This window comes from Hoplias malabaricus, chromosome 1 (genome assembly GCF_029633855.1).
Source record: "Hoplias malabaricus isolate fHopMal1 chromosome 1, fHopMal1.hap1, whole genome shotgun sequence".
Lineage (NCBI taxonomy): Eukaryota > Metazoa > Chordata > Actinopteri > Characiformes > Erythrinidae > Hoplias > Hoplias malabaricus.
Genome location: NC_089800.1, coordinates 5,474,366 through 5,491,416, shown reverse-complemented (window position 1 = coordinate 5,491,416; position 17,051 = coordinate 5,474,366). Strand labels below are relative to the sequence as shown.

General features: G+C 43.3%; 1 protein-coding gene across 1 annotated transcript in view; it reads left to right on the top strand.

The window, feature by feature from the left end:
* thsd7ab (thrombospondin, type I, domain containing 7Ab) overlaps nt 1-16,200 on the top strand; it is a 144,626-nt gene extending 128,426 nt beyond the window's left edge. The window contains exons 21-28 of the mRNA XM_066676647.1: nt 6,487-6,632; nt 6,904-7,078; nt 7,298-7,471; nt 7,857-7,937; nt 8,398-8,480; nt 9,128-9,341; nt 10,848-10,935; nt 14,506-16,200. Coding sequence (XP_066532744.1) covers nt 6,487-6,632; nt 6,904-7,078; nt 7,298-7,471; nt 7,857-7,937; nt 8,398-8,480; nt 9,128-9,341; nt 10,848-10,935; nt 14,506-14,596 — 1,052 coding nt within the window. The 3' untranslated portion in view covers nt 14,597-16,200. The remainder of the gene's footprint in view (nt 1-6,486; nt 6,633-6,903; nt 7,079-7,297; nt 7,472-7,856; nt 7,938-8,397; nt 8,481-9,127; nt 9,342-10,847; nt 10,936-14,505) is intronic.
* The last annotated feature ends 851 nt before the right edge of the window (nt 16,201-17,051 follow it).

The window sequence follows — 17,051 nt, the reverse complement described above, 5'->3', positions numbered from 1 at the left end:
AGGGTGCGCCTTTTTAAGTGGGAGCACTAATCCTGTGTATATCTCTCTCTTTCTCCCTCTCTCTTTCTCTCTCTGACCGAGGGAAAGCCAGCATAATGAATACAAATGCAGTGAGAGAGAGAGAGAGGAGAGAGAATGACAGGCTGCTGGGAAGTCAAAAGACAGCGATGGAGATGAAGGGAGAGAAAGAGAGCGTCAGACAGATGAAAAAAAAGAGACTCTATTGTGCCGAGTGCAAACGTTGGCGGGACGTTCCTTATCTGAGTCTTCCTCGCCCGAGTTGGAGGCTGGAGAATGGGAGCGAGTAAAGTGTGTTTCCGGAGATACCAGAGTGTGTGTAGGCACTCATTGTGCATCTGGAGTTGCGGGAAACACATCTGCAACTTAAGTGTATTTAACATTATAAGCCGCAGGGCCACTTGCATGATTACAGCCTTTAATGTTTTATTTTATTAGGTGTACAATTGAAGCATTTTTGCGTAACAAAGAATTGTAATTCAAAATAAAAACATTCTTCTGCTCTTTTGTTATGTCACTGTAACTGTTGCATATTAATAAGAATGACAATTGTTTTATTAAAAATAAATAAACAAATAAAAATACCCCAGTAAACATTTAGCCATTGATTCAACGTTGAAATAACGTAATGACTGCCGTCTAATCAACGTTCTCTGAAGGTTGAAAATAAAAGTTGAAAAGACGTCCAAACACAGACAGTGAAAAGACGACTATTAGACGTATTTTGGACGTCCATTGACGTTATTAATTGGTCCCGAAATAAATTACTTGTATAAAACACGTTTTGGACGTCCACTGACGTTATCGACTGGTCACCACTTAACTAACTTATTAAGATGGATTTTGGACGTCCATTGACGTTTAAAATATGTCCCTGACGGACAGACTACTTTTAGACCTATTTTTAACATCCAGGGACGTCCCTTGTTTACTGGGATGTTGACCCTATTTTGACCCTAGCATCGACATTTTTAAATCGTCAAACCCAAAATTCACATGTACTTTTTGATACAATATTATCTCCAAGGACAGAACAAATCCATCGCAGTTAATTTTTCCTGATGGAGCTCATAATAAAAAAACGCAGCACCCAAAAAATTCTTCACTTGACATTTTCAAACTAATTTAATTTTAGGGTTTTTTTAATACAATGATAATTGTCATTTTTAATATTATGCAACAGTCACCAAAAACTGACAAACGAGTGGGAAATGTTTGAACTTAAAATGACAAACTTTTATTATTATTACCCAAAGTCAAACTTATTTCTCCCTCTAATATATCACATTATGACTTTTATTTTGTAAAGTGCTCTGTAAAAATCTATTTTTCCTGCATCAGATGTTAATCAGGTCACCAGGACTTGTGCAGTTTTCCTTGCAGTTGTTTCCATTTACAGAACTAATGTAGCTACACTATGTAAAATTAAGCTAAGTTGTACCCACTGTGAATACATAGTTTGTATTATCCCCATACAGCGCTGGGCAAAAGCATAAATAAAAATGGCACACACTGGAGCAGCTGCATATGAGCCTATGATCACCAAGCCCAACACTAAGTGTTGGCAAGAGGGCTATAAATTACACCCAGCACTGGGCTGTGGTGAAGCGTAACAGTGATAGAGTTTCAAGTGTGTTTGGGATGTGCTGGAGTCATCTGACATCGGCAAATAATCTCACTAATGCTCTCATAGCTGAACGCCAACAAATCCTCACGGATATGTTCCCATTAATATCAATGCATAAACTATCATTAACAACAAAGTAACACACCAAGAAGGAGTTGTGGGAATGGAATAAAAATGTGTGTGTGTGAATGTTATGATGATATAAAAGTTTTTACAATATTACAATACTACAGTGAAAAGATTTATTGGGGTAACTGTACAATTGAAGCGAGTCTCTAGTCCCCTGTTGGGACATATCTAACCTGGATATGATGAGATAAAGTTAATCATTGAGGCGTACAAATTCCATACGTCATCTTGCATTACAGGGCGGCATGGTGGCGCAGCAGGTAGTGTCACAGTCACACAGCTCCAGGGGCTTGCAGGTTGTGGGTTCGATGACTGTCTGTGAGGAGTTGGTGTGTTCTCCCTGTGTCTGCGTGGGTTTCCTCCGGTTGACTGTCTGTGAGGAGTTGGTGTGTTCTCCCTGTGTCTGCGTGGGTTTCCTCCGGTTGACTGTCTGTGAGGAGTTGGTGTGTTCTCCCTGTGTCTGTGTGGGTTTCCTCCGGGTGACTGTCTGTGAGGAGTGTGGTGTGTTCTCTCTGTGTCTGCGTGGGTTTCCTCCGGGTGACTGTCTGTGAGGAGTGTGGTGTTTTCTCTCTGTCTCTGCGTGGGTTTCCTCCGGGTGACTGTCTGTGAGGAGTGTGGTGTGTTCTCCCTGTGTCTGCGTGTGTTTCCTCCAGGTGACTGTCTGTGAGGAGTTGGTGTGTTCTCCCTGTGTCTGAGTGGGTTTCCTCCGGGTGACTGTCTGTGAGGAGTGTGGTGTGTTCTCCCTGTGTCTCAGTGGGTTTCCTCCGGGTGACTGTCTGTGAGGAGTGTGGTGTGTTCTCCCGGTGTCTATGTGGGTTTCCTCCGGGTGCTCAGGTTTCCTCCCACAGTCCAAAAACACACGTTGGTAGGTGGATTGGCGACTCAAAAGTGTCCGTAGGTGTGAGTGAATGTGTGAGTGTGTGTGTTGCCCTGTGAAGGACTGGCGCCCCCTCCAGGGTGTATTCCCGCCTTGCGCCCAATGATTCCAGGTAGGCTCTGGACCCACCGCTACCCTGAACTGGATAAGCGCTTACAGATAATGAATGAATGAATGAATGAATGAATGATTCTTGCATTACATTAGCCCACAGATGTTGCAGCTGGGCCTGTAGATCCTGCACACTCCTAGGTTGCAGGTGCTAGGGCTGACCGACTCATAAACAGTGGCTCCCTAAACCCCTAGATTTGTTACTAAATATGATATGGTTCCAGTCCTTAACAGCCCAGGTTTTTTGTTCATGACACTGTAGTTCCCAACACTTCCTAACAGCTACGTCAGAATGACCTACAAGACACAAGACATCCTCAAAACATTCGATGATGCGCCCAATGTTGCGCCGTCTCTTAAAGTCTGTCAACTGGGCAAATTGTCTTTGAGTACAACATAGAGGCATCTAGCGGTCAGCAACCTCTCTCCAAGACGTACGCATCTGAGAGCCTTTTTAACATGCTCTTGTGGCAAGACCCAGTGTCTAATCAGACCACACCTGTAGTTCCAGTTTTTCTGTCAGTGAGTGTAGGATGAGCAGGTGTCCACAAACCTTTGGTTGTGTGGTGTAGCTGAGTCTGTGGTGACTGTTCTCCTGCTACCTCCATTAGATCACTGCTTGAATGCAGTTTGTGGCAGTAATACAGTGTGTGTTGTCTGAAATTGAAACACTGCTGGTGCGTGTGTTGTGTAAATAAAAGGACGAGCGAGTTCATAAAGGACGTTGTAACCAATAAAGTTACCGAGATCTGAAATCAGCGGCACGCTCCTAGGCAGTAAACACGAGTCGTTTCTTTTTTGTTTTGCTTTGTGCAGCTCCTTTAATTATGCGCCAAGCTGTTACATATTCAGCTGAGAGAAATGCTGTCTCATCTCCCTTTCTCAGTACACCAGGCTTTTCAGCATCCCAGTTCCCCATCACACATACACACCCCTCATATACATCCACATAGCCACACTCTCACACACTCTTACAAAACCTGCATCCTGATGGGTGAAGATACAAAAATAGAGAGCTGCTCTCTCATAGCTGTTAGAGGCTTATTGTAATCTCCACTCGATCCTGAACTGTTCTATATTTCCAGTGGCACTGCCTAAGCTTGCACTTATATATTTACAGATTATTCCACAGCTTTAAAGGGGACTTCATATTTAAAATAAATGAATAGATACATTTTATAAATAAATCGATGAAAAAAATAATTTAGCATTTTTTAGCATTTAGCAATTAGCATTTCCCCTACCAACGCACACACTGCGAAATGAATACACAGTTTTTTGGGGATCCGCCTCACTCAAAACACAGGATAAAACGAGTTGTTCCAGCTCTGCTCTGCTTCTTACTTAGAGTGCAGAGACTTAAGAATTGTCCCGCCCCCTCGTCTGAGTCTGTCCAATCACAGCGCTGGACCTGCCTTTTCGTGAGAGCGCAAAGACAAAGTTAAACGCAGCAAAACAGACACAACGAGAGCCCTGAGTAGAAACAGAGACAACGAGAATGGAGAAGAAAGAGATTTACGAGAAAATGGCGCTCGGGGTCAGGGTGAACAGCGAGCAGCTCATTATCATTTAAAGGAACAGGGCTGTTTAGATAGAGGGAGAACGCTGTTGTCGGTGTTGATATATATTTTATTTAATGAGTTACAGTGCTGTGTGTAACTGTATAGAGCAGTAGTTCTCAAACTTTTTATGTACGCTCCTGGTTCTCTGTCGGTTCTAGGGTCATAAAGCAAAATCTTGCGTGAATTTTTGCTTGTTTTTGTTGCTTTTTATTTACGTGAAATTTGTATGCTTTTTAACGATCCAAAATAAATTACTAAAAGTTATAGAGAGAGGGCGGCACGGTGGCGCAGCAGGTAGGTGTCGCAGTCACACAGCTCCAGGGACCTGGAGGTTGAGGGTTCGATTCCCGCTCAGGGTGACTCTCTGTGAGGAGTTGGTGTGTTCTCCCTGTGTCTGCATGGGTTTCCTCCGGGTGACTGTCTGTGAGGAGTGTTGTGTGTTCTCCCTGTGTCTGCATGGGTTTCCTCCGGGTGCTCCGGTTTCCTCCCACAGTCCAAAAACACATGTTGGTAGGTGGATTGGCGACTCAAAAGTGTCTGTAGGTGTGAGTGAGTGAGTGAATGTGTGAGTGTGTGTGTTGCCCTGTGAAGGATTGGCGCCCCCTCCAGGGTGTATTCCCGTCTTGCGCCCAATGATTCCAGGTAGGCTCTGGATCCACCGCGACCCTGAACTGGATAAGGGTTACAGATAAAGAATGAATGAATGAAGTTATAGAGAGAATACAAATAACTATAGGCCTAAACTGAATGTTTTAAACGCAATTACACATTTACGAGAACATATAAAATTTATGGGCAATAAGGACACTGAAAGAAATAAAAAATGAGAATCAATTTAATATCAGTTATGTGCTTTAACAGGTCACAGGTGAAAACAGCGTGGCGCTGGGTGTGGGTCACGGCGACTCTCAGCGCTTGTAGCAGTAGGTGAAGGAGGTGATAAACCTTGCTTTAGGGCTGTAATGATGCGAAGTGTTTTCTTCTATTTTGTCTTCACGTGTAGAGAATTCTCGCTTCGTTTTTTTAGTTGCTTGTTTTTCTCGTTTCTGCTTTGCCATTTTTATAATAGCATCCAAAATGCTCACGTCTGTCTCTAGCCTTTGCTTACGTCCAGTAAACAACTGAAACTGGGCTTTCTTTACATGGGTTTCTCAAAAAAATGGGGGATCGCGTTCCCTCCCTGGGAAAAAATAGTGGAGGAACACTGCCCCCCCCACCCGCCGTTCCCTTACAGACGTAATCAACTACAGTGTATGTGTAGCACGTTGTTTTTTTCCGAATTATGAAAACTGTGAGACTTTATGTAATTTACAGATAAAAACTTTAGATTTTCAGCTATGAATAAATTCCTTAAATAAGTAGTCAATTTTTCTAGGTCAACTGGTGTACCACCTCTTGCTGCTTCACGTGCCACTAGCGGTAAGCGTACCACAGTTTGAGAACCACTGGTATAGAGAATACACAGATTAGGTTCAAAACACTGAAGCTTTCCTTCCCAATGTTTCAGTCTTCTGCTCTTCCAGGATTAACTCTTTCTATCACCGCCTCTGCCAACACTCCAACTACTCCTACAGGATCTCAGCTCCAGCCAGACACTGCAGAGAGTCTGAAGCAGCACAAGCTGCTGCTCCTGTTTCTCTGCGCTGAGCACGTTTACAGAGAAATGACCGTTCAGACATGACCAGATGGTCAAGCAAGATTTAGCTTCAGCTTTAACCCAAACCACAGAACATGATGTGTGTGGGGAGGCATATGTCTGAGTGTGAAGACATCCTTTTCATCTTTTGTTGATACGCAGTGCTGCCACACAGCTCCAGGATCCTGGGGACCTCAAATCACACTCTGTAAAGAGGGTGGTGTGTTCTCCCAGTGTCTGTGTGGGTTTCCTCCTCCCACAGTCCACACCATGGGGTGCTTTTCCACTGTATGGTACCTACTCTACTCAACTGTACTCAGCTCTATTCTACTGGAAGCTGTACTGTTCCACCTTAACCACCTACCCCCCAACACACACACACCCCAACCCAAAATGTAGCTGGTGTGGTAGGGACCATTCAGTGGAAAAGCACCAGTGTTGTTAGGTGCATTGACTGAAATTCTCCAGTGTGTGTGAGGGACTGGGTGAGTGTGTGATGCCCTGTGATTCGACTTTCCTGCTGCAGGGAGGATGACCCGCAGTCGCTCAGTGGTGCAGGCGTCTCGGGGCGATGGCCGGCCTTGTCCAGTTCAGATGGAGCAGTGGAAGCCCTGCCCCGTCCGGCCCTGCTACAGCTGGAACTACGGCCAATGGTCCGAGTGCAGAGTGGAGGTACCAACACACTCCTACATCACTCTTCTTCATGATTATTATTTATTTACTTGTTTGTTTTATGGCGCCCTCTCGCAATCATTTTTTATCTTATCTCATCTTCTAACTGATCTCTCACTCTCTCTTTTAAATAAAATTAAAACAAAAGGAGAATATTAAAAAATAGTTATGTGTTTGGAGCAAAAGCAGGGAAATCTACACTGATGTGATGTTCCCAGAATGTTCCTGGTTAAGATCTAAACACATGTGTGTAATTGTGTGTGTGTTTTAGGAGGTGGTGTGCGGTGAAGGCCGGCGCTTTCGGAACCTGTCCTGCTTCGTGTCCGACGGCTCCAGAGAGGTTCTGGGCAGCCTGGTGGATGAGGAGCTGTGTTCTGCACTGGAGCCGGCCGTGGACGGAGATAAGAACATCGTTCTGGAAGAGGCCTGTACTTTACCCTGTCCAGGTAACACCGGGTAGTTTCCTGTCCTTCTCCATAGTGCAGTTTCTGCAGTGCTGGGCCCGGAGTAGCAACAACAAAGGCTCTATTCTCCCTGTTACAGCTCAGTGGAGCATCGCAATGATTTTGAAGCTGTAATTCTAAGGTTCACATATTACCTAGTGTTGCTTTAAAGACTCGAGGAGGAACTACAGTCTCTAATGGTCCATCTCTGCCCTCTCCCAGGTGACTGCTATCTGATGGAGTGGTCGGACTGGAGCCCGTGTCAGAGTGTGTGTGTGAAGGGTCAGCGGCTGGACTTCAGCGCGGTGCAGGTCCGCTCTCGTGCCGTCGTGGCCCAGGAGCCGGAGAACATCGCCCAGTGTCCAGAACAGGAGTGGCAGTCCCGTCCCTGTCCAGGTCAGCACTCAAATACTGCGTTGTGATTGGTCAAAAGTGATCCATTTAGCTCCCAAGTGGTCTAAACATTATCCCTACCATCAGATCGCCATTCGGTCCCTGGTGCTGCCTCAATCACCCGAGGCTGGGAGTCTAAGAGTTATCTTCTGATTTTGAGTTTGAAAAGAAGCAGTGGTTGGGTTCTTCATGTCCTGAAGCATGGGCTTCTCTCTCACCCATTGTGTGTGACTGGGGGAGTCCTAACTAACAGGGGGATGAGTGATGCCCACAACAACTAGATACAGAGCTGGGGCTATTACCTCTGTCTGAGGGCTTATGTATGTGTTTTTATGGCAGTATGAAAGGGATTACATCACTAACTTGTCCTGGTTTGTTGTCTCTTCAGACGGCGAGTGTTTCGATTATAAGTGGGTGAGCACCCCTCGTCTGGTGTGGTGCGAGCGCTCGGATGGAATAAACGTCACAGGTAAAGGTCTGAGGAATCCAGGTCAATGAATAAAAGACGTATAATTCAAAAGTTTGGGCATACAATATTGCGAAAATTCAAGGGCCAATATTCTCCTTTGTTTAATTTCCACGAGTAAGTAAGACTCTTCTGAACTCGTCCCCTGCTCTTAACACAAGAATGATGGCCCAATAGTATTGCTCCAAAATTACTTGCAATTAAAGTGCATCAAAATAAACATCGTCTTTTCATTCTCTCTGGTAAATGTACCATTTTGTAGATTTGAATTTGTTTTTAACACAGTACATTCATTATTGAGTCTACGCCCACACATTTGCAGAAATATAATCCCTTCCACAGGTCTGTCTTAGACGTCGATTTTTCGTATTCGTGCACTTAAAAACAATCTCAAATGCCACAGTAGATTATTCCAGATCTGAAAATGGCCACTGTGTTACAGTAGCTTCCTCTGTGTTTGTAGGTGGCTGCCCCCCCACCAGTTTGCCCGGGACAGAGGGGTCATGTGACCCGCCGTGTGACAAGCCACGTTCGTTCTGCTCTGAGGTGAGGCCAGGATTGGGAAAAATAAGATGTGATACTTGGGAAAATGAACCTCCTCCAGCAGTGAAAACAAACAAACAAACACACACACAATTGTCGGGACATTACATAGGACATAGACGCCCTTTCATTTTGTACAGACTTAGCATTAACTTTTTTACGTGAGTACTGATAGCTTAATCACAAACCTAACTTTAAAACATTCACCTTAAAAGACAAGGAAGACAAGTCCCCACATGTTGTGTTTTATCAGGTTGAGGTCCCCACAATGTCATATATTCCTGGTATACACAGCACTTGTGGGGACCCGTTAGGTCCATGCTCATGGGGATTTCAGATGTGGCTGCTGAGGGAGAAGGCCACTTTCTCAGCCCCCATTTTTTCCTGCTGGTTCAAAGGCTTGAACCAGAGACCTTTCAGGCCCAAGCTGTTGAACCTTTAGGCGACAGCTGCCTCAGTTTTAGAACAACCCCAAAATACTTTGGAAATTAACTGCAACATACTGATGTGATTTTTCACTGGAAACTTTGACGACACCAAAAATCTGTTAAGACACCCGTCTCACAGTTCAAGTTGCTGTGCAGAGAACAGTCCCTGAGTGTTTCAGGCTGCTGCTCTCATCTCCTGTGTATCTCTGCTGCCCCCTGCAGGAGGGAGTGTGTATGTGTGAGGAGGGCTACACTGAAGTGGTCTCTCCAGAGGGTCTCCTGGAGCAGTGTGCTCAGATCCCCGTGCTGGAGATTCCCACAGCGGGGGACAGGAACGGCGATGTGAAGACCAGCCGTGCCGTTGATCCCACTGCCGCCACCACCCAGCAGCCCGGGCCTCCCAGTCGGACATGGTACCTGCAGCCGTTCGGACCTGGTAATGCAACTCTAAGAGGAAATTTAAGATTAAAGAGTTTATTTTCACCAACAGAAAAAAAAAACATGATTACTCTGAAAAATACTGGGGAAAGTGGGGTGTTGAAGGGCAGATCCTAACAGACAGAGCTACATTTTATGGACAAAAGCATTTGGACAGAGCAAATAATCATTGAATTTGTGCGTTTCATTTAGTCCCTTTGCCACAGATAATAATAATAATAATAATAATAATAAATTTTATTTGAAAGCGCCTTTCAAGTGACCCAAGGACACTGTACAATAGATAATAAAAATAAAGAATAAAAAATAAAATAAAATAAAAATTAAAATAAAAATAAAAAAAGTTAAAAAAAAAAGAAGAAAGTCAATAAAAGGTAAATGCACATACAAACATAAAATGACCATAGAGACATATACATAGTATCATCCATATGCTAGTTTAAAAAGATGAGTTTTTAGTCTGATTTTAAAAACATCTACAGATGAACAAGCTCGCAGTTCATCGGGAAGACTATTCCACAGCTTTGGACCCGCAACACAAAATGCTCTATTTCCAGAGGTGCTTAGCTTAAAATGTGGGACCTCAAGCAAATGGAGGCTTGAGGACCGAAGAGTACGCACTGGAGAGTATGGTTTCAGTAGACTAATGTTTAATAATGTAAAGATGTTTAAAAATAAGCTCCTAAATATTCAGTCCACGTTTTACAAATATTTATGAAATAAAGACATGGTGCTGTTGATACAACAAGTCAGTTTGTGAAACGTCTTCCCTCCTAGATATTTCACGATCAACTGTGAGTGTTATTGTTGAAAAGTGGAAGTGTTTAGGAACCACAGCAAATCAGCCACAAAATGGCACAGCAGGTAAAGTTACAGAGCAGGGGTCACCGAGCACTGAGGCGCCCAGAGGGGAAAAGTTGACAACACACTGCTGATTCAGTAACTGAGTTCCAAACCCGCTGTTATAGCTGCAAATTGGGAACCAACTCCAAATTAATGCATGTGAATTAATACGGAATAGGGGGTTGGATCTTCCCCTCTCTCGCCATCACTGCTCATGGTGCTAGCACAAGTGCTGTCAGCTGATGTGACAGATCTCTGCAGTTTGCATTCCCCTCCGATGTCATAAACTGTTCAATGGTGTTGCGTCAGTGGTGGTTTGAAAAGATGCGGTGGGCTGGCTTTATGTGTCTTGAAGAAAACATGTGTTGGCCCCCACCCTTTTAAAGCCAGTGGCACTGTAGGATCTGGGAGAGGCCCTGAAAGAGTGGAACCGGAGAAGACTAATTATTAGGGGGAAAAATGGTAATTTAATTTATTGTTAACTATTTTTATAAAAAAAAAAAAAAAACATATATTTTTAGTGTGGCTTACTGATGTGTAATATATAAAAGTATGTAAAGTCATTAAACATGTTTTGTCTGAAAAAAAAAATCTATTCCAGGGTCAGTCCTTTACAAGATCTAAAAAGAAAACACTTGTTAACAGTTTGCTTTGTCCTCAGATGGTAAACTGAAGACGTGGGTGTATGGCGTGGCTGCAGGAGTCTTTGTGCTTCTGGTCTTTATAGTGTCTATGATCTACCTAGCTTGGTAAGAGCTTGTCTATTTATGTTGTGTCCATCATCATCATCATCGTTATTATTATCATCACGGTCCTCTTCAGTTGCGGTGTAACTCTCTGACCTTGATTCGATTTGATTATAATTAAGAAGTGATTCAGAAACTCAGTGAGTCATAAACTCACTCAATTTATCACAATTCAATGCAGTTTTGATTCAGATTCAAGGGAATGATTCTTCAGACCTTCAGAACCTTACTGAACATCAGATTGTAAACAACACAATACAGATACTGACCTGGTTCTGTGTGTTTTAAAAGAGAGAAACACATAGAAACTCAGAAAGACGTTTTACTCAAAAACACTAGATAAATACTCGGAAAGGTGGGGTTTAACAGAGGTGACCCAAACAGACACGAAGTTATGTGACACAGCTTGTTTTCACAGTTTTAGCTGAGTTCTCTTCTTTCTCCCCTCTGGTTTTTGCAGTTTTTGCTCAGTTCTCTTTCCTCTCTGCTCTTATTTCTGCAGTTTTAGCCCAGTTCTCTTTCCTCTCTGCTCTTATTTCTTCAGTTTTAGCTCAGTTCTCTTTCCTCTCTGTACTTATTTCTGCAGTTTTAGCTCATTTCTCTTTCCTCTCTGCTCTTATTTCTTCAGTTTTAGCTCAGTTCTCTTTCCTCTCTGTACTTATTTCTGCAGTTTTAGCCCAGTTCTCTTTCCTCTCTGCTCTTATTTCTTCAGTTTTAGCTCAGTTCTCTTTCCTCTCTGTACTTATTTCTTCAGTTTTAGCCCAGTTCTCTTTCCTCTCTGCTCTTATTTCTTCAGTTTTAGCTCAGTTCTCTTTCCTCTCTGCTCTTATTTCTTCAGTTTTAGCTCATTTCTCTTTCCTCTCTGCTCTTATTTCTTCAGTTTTAGCTCATTTCTCTTTCCTCTCTGCTCTTATTTCTGCAGTTTTAGCTCATTTCTCTTTCCTCTCTGCTCTTATTTCTTCAGTTTTAGCTCAGTTCTCTTTCCTCTCTGCTCTTATTTCTGCAGTTTTAGCTCAGTTCTCTTTCCTCTCTGTACTTATTTCTTCAGTTTTAGCTCATTTCTCTTTCCTCTCTGCTCTTATTTCTTCAGTTTTAGCTCAGTTCTCTTTCCTCTCTGTACTTATTTCTGCAGTTTTAGCTCAGTTCTCTTTCCTTTCTGCTCTTATTTCTTCAGTTTTAGCTCAGTTCTCTTTCCTCTCTGTACTTATTTCTGCAGTTTTAGCTCATTTCTCTTTCCTCTCTGCTCTTATTTCTTCAGTTTTAGCTCAGTTCTCTTTCCTCTCTGCTCTTATTTCTGCAGTTTTAGCCCAGTTCTCTTTCCTCTCTGTACTTATTTCTGCAGTTTTAGCTCAGTTCTCTTTCCTCTCTGCTCTTATTTCTGCAGTTTTAGCTCAGTTCTCTTTCCTCTCTGCTCTTATTTCTGCAGTTTTAGCTCAGTTCTCTTTCCTCTCTGTACTTATTTCTGCAGTTTTAGCTCATTTCTCTTTCCTCTCTGCTCTTATTTCTTCAGTTTTAGCCCAGTTCTCTTTCCTCTCTGCTCTTATTTCTGCAGTTTTAGCCCAGTTCTCTTTCCTCTCTGTACTTATTTCTGCAGTTTTAGCTCAGTTCTCTTTCCTCTCTGCTCTTATTTCTTCAGTTTTAGCTCAGTTCTCTTTCTTCTCTGCTCTTATTTCTGCAGTTTTAGCTCAGTTCTCTTTCCTCTCTGCTCTTATTTCTTCAGTTTTAGCTCAGTTCTCTTTCCTCTCTGTACTTATTTCTGCAGTTTTAGCTCAGTTCTCTTTCCTCTCTGTACTTATTTCTGCAGTTTTAGCTCATTTCTCTTTCCTCTCTGCTCTTATTTCTTCAGTTTTAGCTCAGTTCTCTTTCCTCTCTGCTCTTATTTCTTCAGTTTTAGCTCAGTTCTCTTTCCTCTCTGTACTTATTTCTGCAGTTTTAGCTCATTTCTCTTTCCTCTCTGCTCTTATTTCTTCAGTTTTAGCTCAGTTCTCTTTCCTCTCTGCTCTTATTTCTTCAGTTTTAGCTCAGTTCTCTTTCCTCTCTGTACTTATTTCTGCAGTTTTAGCTCATTTCTCTTTCCTCTCTGCTCTTATTTCTTCAGTTTTAGCTCAGTTCTCTTTCCTCTCTGCTCTTATTTCTTCAGTTTTAGCTCAGTTCTCTTTCCTCTCTGCTCTTATTTCTTCAGTTTTAGCTCATTTCTCTTTCCTCTCTGCTCTTATTTCTTCAGTTTTAGCTCATTTCTCTTTCCTCTCTGCTCTTATTTCTGCAGTTTTAGCTCATTTCTCTTTCCTCTCTGCTCTTATTTCTTCAGTTTTAGCTCAGTTCTCTTTCCTCTCTGCTCTTATTTCTTCAGTTTTAGCTCATTTCTCTTTCCTCTCTGCTCTTATTTCTGCAGTTTTAGCTCATTTCTCTTTCCTCTCTGCTCTTATTTCTGCAGTTTTAGCTCAGTTCTCTTTCCTCTCTGCTCTTATTTCTGCAGTTGTAGTTTGGTTCTATTCTTCTCCACTTTTTTTGCAGTTTTAGCTCGCTCCTGTTATCTTAGCTTTATCTTGGTTCTCTTCCTCTTCCACATCGTTTTTTTTTTTTTTTACTTTTTTAGTTTATCAGTTTTAACTTTTGTCTTCAGTTGCTTTGCGTGGTTCTCTCAGTTCTCTTCACTTGTTGTTGCTTAATTTTCTCTTTTCATTGCTCTTGTCTTGTCTGTTTAACCCCACCTCTGCTCACATTAATGTGTGTCTGGTGCTATGATTGGAGATGAGTAGATTGGGAACACTACAATAACTGCATTGAGCCAGCATCAAAATTCCTTAAACTGAAATATACCTTGAATCAAAACTCATATTGAACATGAAAATGTATGTATGGCTACACCTCTGCTGACCTTTACCATCATCATCACCATCATCATCTTCATTTTTCTCAGTTCTCATCTTGTCTTTTCATTTTCCCACCCTCCCTCACCATCCTGTTGATTTGTACGTTCCCTCTCTTCCTCATCTTCCTTCTCCACCTACCCCCTGCCCTCCCTTGTGAGCAGCAGTTACTGCACTATGCGCCGCTCTCTGGAGACGCCTGACTCCGCCCACTGCTCTGCGGTGTGGATGGGGCCGGACGCCTACGAGCTGACCTACACCTGCCCCGAGTGCCAGCAGTCAGAGTCCAGTGCCAGTTAGTGGTCACTCCGCTGACCTGCTGATCATTTGAGCCCCTCGCCGAGCCCCTGTGCCTGAGCCTGAGTGCCTGCCGCTCTTCAGGCCGCTGCTGGAGCAGGTGACCCTTGCAGAGCCACAGAACAGGAGTAAAGGGTTAAAAAAAAAAAAAAAAAAGTTGACAACGTAAGTATGTTACAGAAGCAGAGAGAAAGAAAGAGACTCTTGTTGTGAGAGACTGCCCTCTAGTGTCCATGTTTATAACTGAATTCACTCATTATGTGGGTGTCTGGATGTACATACTCGACCTTACTCTTCATTCATTTTCACTTCTCCATTTTACTCATATCATATCACAGTTTAACCCCGTGCCAGTGTTTGATAATCGAGTTTATAACGAAGTCTTCTTGTGGTTCTTCTTTTTCAGCAAAAAGCCAAAGAAACCACAGCGACGACAAAACAATAACAACAGGCTGAAACCTCTGACCCTGGCCTACGACGGTGACGCTGACATGTAGCCACGTTGGGGCAGAATACACACACACACACACACACACACACACACTCATGTCCAGCCGAATCCCTATTATTTTTACACTCCCGTTTTCTCTAACAGCAGAGCCTTCACATCTCCCACGCAATGGGAGCATGCCTTTTTTTCTATTTTGTTTTTTAAGTATTACCACATTTTCCTCAAGGTTTTTCCATTTTCCTCTAAGTGGCTCCGCCCCCACTTCCTTCGGATGTTCCATGGAGTCCTTAGTCTTTTCCAAAGGACCCCAAACAAAAAAAAATATGTAAACAATTTAAAACAAAAAAGATTTAAGAACAATATCCGTGAGTGAACTTTATGTGATGGACTTCGGATGGAATCTTTTTTTTTTGTCGTGGTGTTGTTTTTCGGCGGACTCTAAGGCAGCAGCCTTTCTGTGGAAGGTGAAATCGTAGAGGAATCACAATCGCTCTCCTGGAAGTACTGCCTCTCCTCGTCTTTCGGTTCCAGGCTCTATTGCACTATATTAGTGCAGCATGATATGCACTTAAGTCAGGGTTTTGCCACTGACCTTCGGCCGGCTGTGGAAAAACAACAAGGACGACCTGAGGGAAGCCAAAAAAAAAAACAAATCAAGCGAAGACGTTTGACCGCAGACGTTGCGGGGACTTTCTTTCCAAGCCGAAGGTCACATTTTGCTCGACATGTTTATTTCTCTGTTCGTTCTCCGTCATTCGTGCGCTGTGTTTGGTCGGACGTGTCTGTTTTTTTGACGCATCACACAAATACTTGTGTATTTTTTTAAACTGCACTCTTAAAAAGAAAGGTTCTTAAAGGGTTCCTGCTTTAGAGATTCCAACTCATTGTGATGTTTCACTGAGCTGTAATAGAGAGAATAGAGCCTCTGTCATTGTTAGTCCAGGCTCAGCACTGTAGAAACAGTGCTATGTAACTTTAAAAGGATAGGTTGGAAAGGGTAGTGTTTTTTTTTTTTTTTTAATAATCCAGGAAAGTGGGTGGCACGGTGTCGCAGCAGGTAGGTGTCGCAGTCACACAGCTCCAGGGGCCTGGAGGTTGTGGGTTCGGTTCCCGCTCCGGATGACTGTCTGTGAGGTCTGTGTGGTGTGTTCTCCCTGTGTCTGCGTGGGTTTCCTCCGGGTGACTGTCTGTGAGGAGTGTGGTGTGTTCTCCCTGTGTCTGTGTGGGTTTCCTCCGGGTGACTGTCTGTGAGGTGTGTGGTGTGTTTTCCCTGTGTCTGCGTGGGTTTCCTCCGGGTGACTGTCTGTGAGGAGTGTAGTGTGTTCTCCCTGTGTCTGCGTGGGTTTCCTCCGGGTGCTCCGGTTTCCTCCCACAGTCCAAAAACACACGTTGGTAGGTGAATTGGCGACTCAAAAGTGTCCGTAGTTGTGAGTGTGTGAGTGAATGTGTGTGTGTTGTCCTGTGAAGGACTGGCGCCCCCTCCAGGGTGTATTCCCGCCTTGCGCCCAATGATTCCGGGTAGGCTCTGGACCCACCACGACCCTGAATTGGATAAAGGTTACAGATAATGAATGAATGAATGAATCCAGGAAAGTAAGCAAGGGAGGAAACTTTTCAAGATGGGTGGGGACCGTGGCGGCCATTTTGATGTCAGCCATTTTGATCCAACTTTAGTTTTTTCAATGGGAAGAGGCTCATGTGACACATCAAACTTATTGGGAATTTCACAAGAAAAACAACGTTGTAATAAGTTTGATGTGTCACATGAGCCTCTTCCCATTGAAAAAACTAAAGTTGGATCCAAAACGGCCGACTTCAAAATGGCCGCCATGGTCACCACCCATCTTGAAAAGTTTTCCCCCTCCCATATACTAATGTGCCACAAACAGGAAGTTAATATCACCAACCATTCCCATTTTATTAAGGTGTATCCATATAAACGGCCCACTCTGTATTAGACCTGTCTATTTCCTCCTCTGACCAATTTGGGTTTCTTGTTTTCTTTTCTTCCAAAACTTCGTGAGCTGGTATAAGAGAGGCGATAAATGGTATCACAGCGAGTGCATGTAAACAATGGTTCCATGGAAACAATAGAATTTTAACCCCTTAAATACTGTTAGTGCAGGAGATCCCTTAAAACATTTTTTCTTATGTAAGGGAGTCTTTTAAGGGATTCGTCCCTCAGCTAAGCATCATACTGAAGGGGAAAACTGCAACCGGCCCCTGTTCTTTTAGCTGTTTTCACTCAGTTCTCTTTCTTCTCCATTCTCGTTTTCTCAGTTTTTACTCAGTGCACTTAATTCTCCGGTACTTGTTTCACAGTGTGGGGGTTGGTGGGCTCCGGGTCCCCACGTTATGTGCCCTTTTAAGGCTGTAAATACTGAAAACCTCATGTCTTTGAAGAGTGTGGTTCTCCTGAAAGAAACTTTTGTTTTTAAGAGTGTGTGAGTTTCCATTTTGTGTATTTCTCAGACTCTTCATCGAGACGCACGCGTGAGGAG